The sequence below is a fragment of the Numenius arquata genome, chromosome 2 (assembly GCF_964106895.1).
Source record: "Numenius arquata chromosome 2, bNumArq3.hap1.1, whole genome shotgun sequence".
Taxonomy (NCBI): domain Eukaryota; kingdom Metazoa; phylum Chordata; class Aves; order Charadriiformes; family Scolopacidae; genus Numenius; species Numenius arquata.
This window is the reverse complement of record NC_133577.1, coordinates 103,276,449-103,279,805: the sequence shown is the minus strand read 5'-3', so window position 1 is coordinate 103,279,805 and position 3,357 is coordinate 103,276,449. Positions and strand designations below refer to the sequence as shown.

The 3,357-nt window shown below is 44.3% G+C and overlaps 1 protein-coding gene across 1 annotated transcript; it reads left to right on the top strand.

Moving 5' to 3' along the window:
- The first annotated feature begins 1,801 nt into the window (after positions 1 to 1,801).
- Positions 1,802 to 2,914, top strand: GPR85 (G protein-coupled receptor 85). The gene has a single exon (XM_074168850.1). It carries the CDS (start codon positions 1,802 to 1,804, stop codon positions 2,912 to 2,914), a length of 1,113 nt encoding a protein of 370 aa, XP_074024951.1.
- The last annotated feature ends 443 nt before the right edge of the window (positions 2,915 to 3,357 follow it).

Here is a 3,357-nt window from a genome sequence, read left to right as displayed (position 1 = left end):
CAGGTAGGAGGAAAGGGGCTGGGGAGCCGGGGGTGCCGGGGGCTGCCGCAGCTGCAGGTGCGTGTGGGGAGGGCTCACCCCCCCCTCAGGGAGTGGGTCTAAGTGGGGGGTGATTTCTAAAGAAGCGGCACGATGGAAGCGTTGGCAGACAATGCCTCTTCCGCTCTCCCGAGCTCCCCGCCGCGGGAGGCTCTCGCATGGCTCCGGCAGATGCGGCTGCCAGGCAGCGGCAGCCGGGCTGCCTTGCAGGCGCAGTCCAGCCCTGCATGGCCGTGCGTGGGGGGGAGCGGGTGTCTTCGTGAGAGTGTGTGTGTGTCGGTGTGAGTGTGTGATTGTGTGTGTGTCAGTGCGTGTGTGCGGAGGTAGGGCCGGCCGCGCGGCGGGGACAGCACCACAGAGGAGGGGACGCGGCGGGGCTGGCGGGAGGGGGGGGGAGGAGGGGGAGCCTGATTTCATGGTTTTAAAACGATGCCATGATCTGATCAGCCTCTGTTTACACAGCAGCAATCAGGCTCTTTTGTGGACGGTAAGAATGGAAGGATTTTGCTGGGATTCAGTGGGAATATCCTTTGTACACCCGAGGGTGGCATAGGAAACACTTCGTGCAAATAACGAAGGAGCCTGATCATGCCTGCTGTGGCTCCTGTCCCTAGCTCTGGAGGGAAGGAAAAAAAAACAACGAAAAAAACCCCCAGCAGCAGCAGACAGTTCTTGAATTTATTTTATTTTTATTGCATGAAATGTGTTCCGGTGCGATTCATTGGGAGGATTAGTGGGAATCACAGAGCCCTAATTAGTTAAAAAAAAAAAAATCAATTTATTGTATGTTTATTTAAGCATAACCAAAACCAGCCCTCCCGAACGGATGGGCATTATATCTTGGGTGTGTTGCCTATTTTTGCTCAGTATTTACACTGACCGTTGCTTATTGTGAATTATGTTGAGGCTTTAAAGATTTGCATTAAAGCAAGGAGGGGAGGGGGGAGACCCTAAAGCATAGTGCAATTGACTGTCTGGCATACCTGTTTATTTCAAAGCCTAAATGATAAAATTACGGTTTATAGGAGGAAGGGAGGGGGATAATGAATACTGTTTCTCTTACAATGTGCATGAACTAACACACTGTGATTAATGTGCTTTGGTGACTTGGGTTAAAAAACATAAATTCTGCAGGGTTTCTTTGGGTGTGATCCGTATCAACACAGCAGCTGCCTCTAAAACATTGACAAATACTGTAGCCATAAAATAAATGTAGGTAATGTCAAAATATCAGCAGTCTTTGGGGATTTTTTTAAAAGATGTCAGTGATTAACTCTTGGGCTTGCAAACTGGGAATCTTTTGATTCATAAAATCTCTGAGGCTTTAACTGTAAAATTATGTATGCTACCAAATATAAGGGGCACTGGTCAGTTCTGAAACTGTAAGAAGCCAAATCTGTGAAATGCCAATAATCGATCATGCTAAACAGTAAGTATATAAAAAAAAGAGCCTCGTGATTTTTAAAAACAAACAATAGTACTCAAATTTACAACTCCATTTGATTCTCCATAAATTAACATCTTTGTTAGCACTTTCTGACATCATTTCTTGTTAACTTAAGAACTGATAGCTCGATTTTTTTTCAGATATTTTGATGGCATGACAAATCAGAAAGAAGAGGATGTACTGTATGACTAGACACAAGATCAGTTCTGTTTGTGGATTACATTTTCAGTAAGATGTATGGATCTATTTTTTCCTTGTTCTTATATATAGATCATGAGACTTGACTGAGGCAATATACATATCATCCATCCATCTATGGCGAACTACAGCCATGCAGCTGACAACATTTTACAAAATCTCTCTCCTTTAACAGCTTTTCTGAAACTGACTTCACTGGGTTTCATAATAGGAGTCAGTGTGGTGGGTAACCTTCTGATCTCCATTTTGCTAGTCAAAGATAAGACCTTGCATAGAGCTCCTTACTACTTCCTGTTGGATCTTTGCTGCTCAGATATCCTCAGATCTGCAATTTGTTTCCCATTTGTTTTCACCTCTGTAAAAAATGGCTCTACTTGGACATATGGGACTCTTACTTGCAAAGTGATTGCCTTTTTGGGGGTTTTGTCCTGCTTTCACACTGCTTTCATGTTATTCTGCATAAGCGTCACCAGATACTTAGCTATTGCCCACCACCGTTTTTATACGAAAAGGCTGACCTTCTGGACTTGTTTGGCTGTTATCTGTATGGTGTGGACTCTCTCTGTAGCCATGGCTTTCCCCCCAGTTTTAGATGTGGGCACCTACTCGTTCATTAGGGAGGAAGACCAGTGCACTTTCCAGCATCGTTCCTTCAGGGCTAATGATTCCTTGGGATTTATGCTTCTTCTTGCCCTTATCCTCCTAGCCACACAGCTTGTCTACCTCAAGCTGATATTTTTTGTTCACGATCGCAGGAAAATGAAGCCAGTCCAGTTTGTTGCAGCAGTGAGCCAGAACTGGACTTTTCATGGTCCTGGAGCGAGTGGTCAAGCAGCTGCTAATTGGCTGGCTGGATTTGGAAGGGGTCCCACACCTCCAACCTTGTTGGGAATCAGACAAAACGCGAACACCACAGGCAGGAGAAGGCTACTGGTTTTAGATGAGTTCAAAATGGAGAAGAGAATCAGCAGAATGTTCTACATCATGACATTCCTCTTTCTGACCTTGTGGGGTCCGTATTTGGTAGCCTGTTACTGGAGAGTTTTTGCAAGAGGGCCGGTAGTACCAGGGGGATTTCTAACGGCCGCTGTCTGGATGAGTTTTGCCCAAGCTGGAATCAATCCTTTTGTCTGCATTTTCTCCAACAGGGAGCTGAGGCGCTGTTTCAGCACAACCCTTCTTTACTGCAGAAAATCCAGGTTACCAAGGGAACCTTACTGTGTTATATGAGGGAGCATCTGTAAATCTTTAGCCTTGTGAAACACTACCATTCTCTGCTAAGCAATTGTGGCCTGTAGCCATGTCTTGAGAAGAAAATCAAGAATGGGATGTCAGCAGTTGTAAGGATTTGGGCAACATTCTGCAGTCTTTGCAATAGCTCACCTCTAATCCTATTTTAAACCTAAACATGTTCCTGCTGACCACTGCTGAAGGTTTGTAATTAAGAACAAAGGACTGAACTACTGCCCTGAATTCCTTTATGTGGTTGAAATCTAGATTATGAAAGTAGCAGGTGCTAAGTATCAGTGCTAAATGCTGTGTATATCACTACATAAAATAAGACCATCAAAAAGATTAGCATTGGACATCTTAATAAATTAAGTTGATATGAGGTTAATGTGTTGATAAAACTAATTTTAGACATCTGAAGACCTTTAAAACATTTCATACAA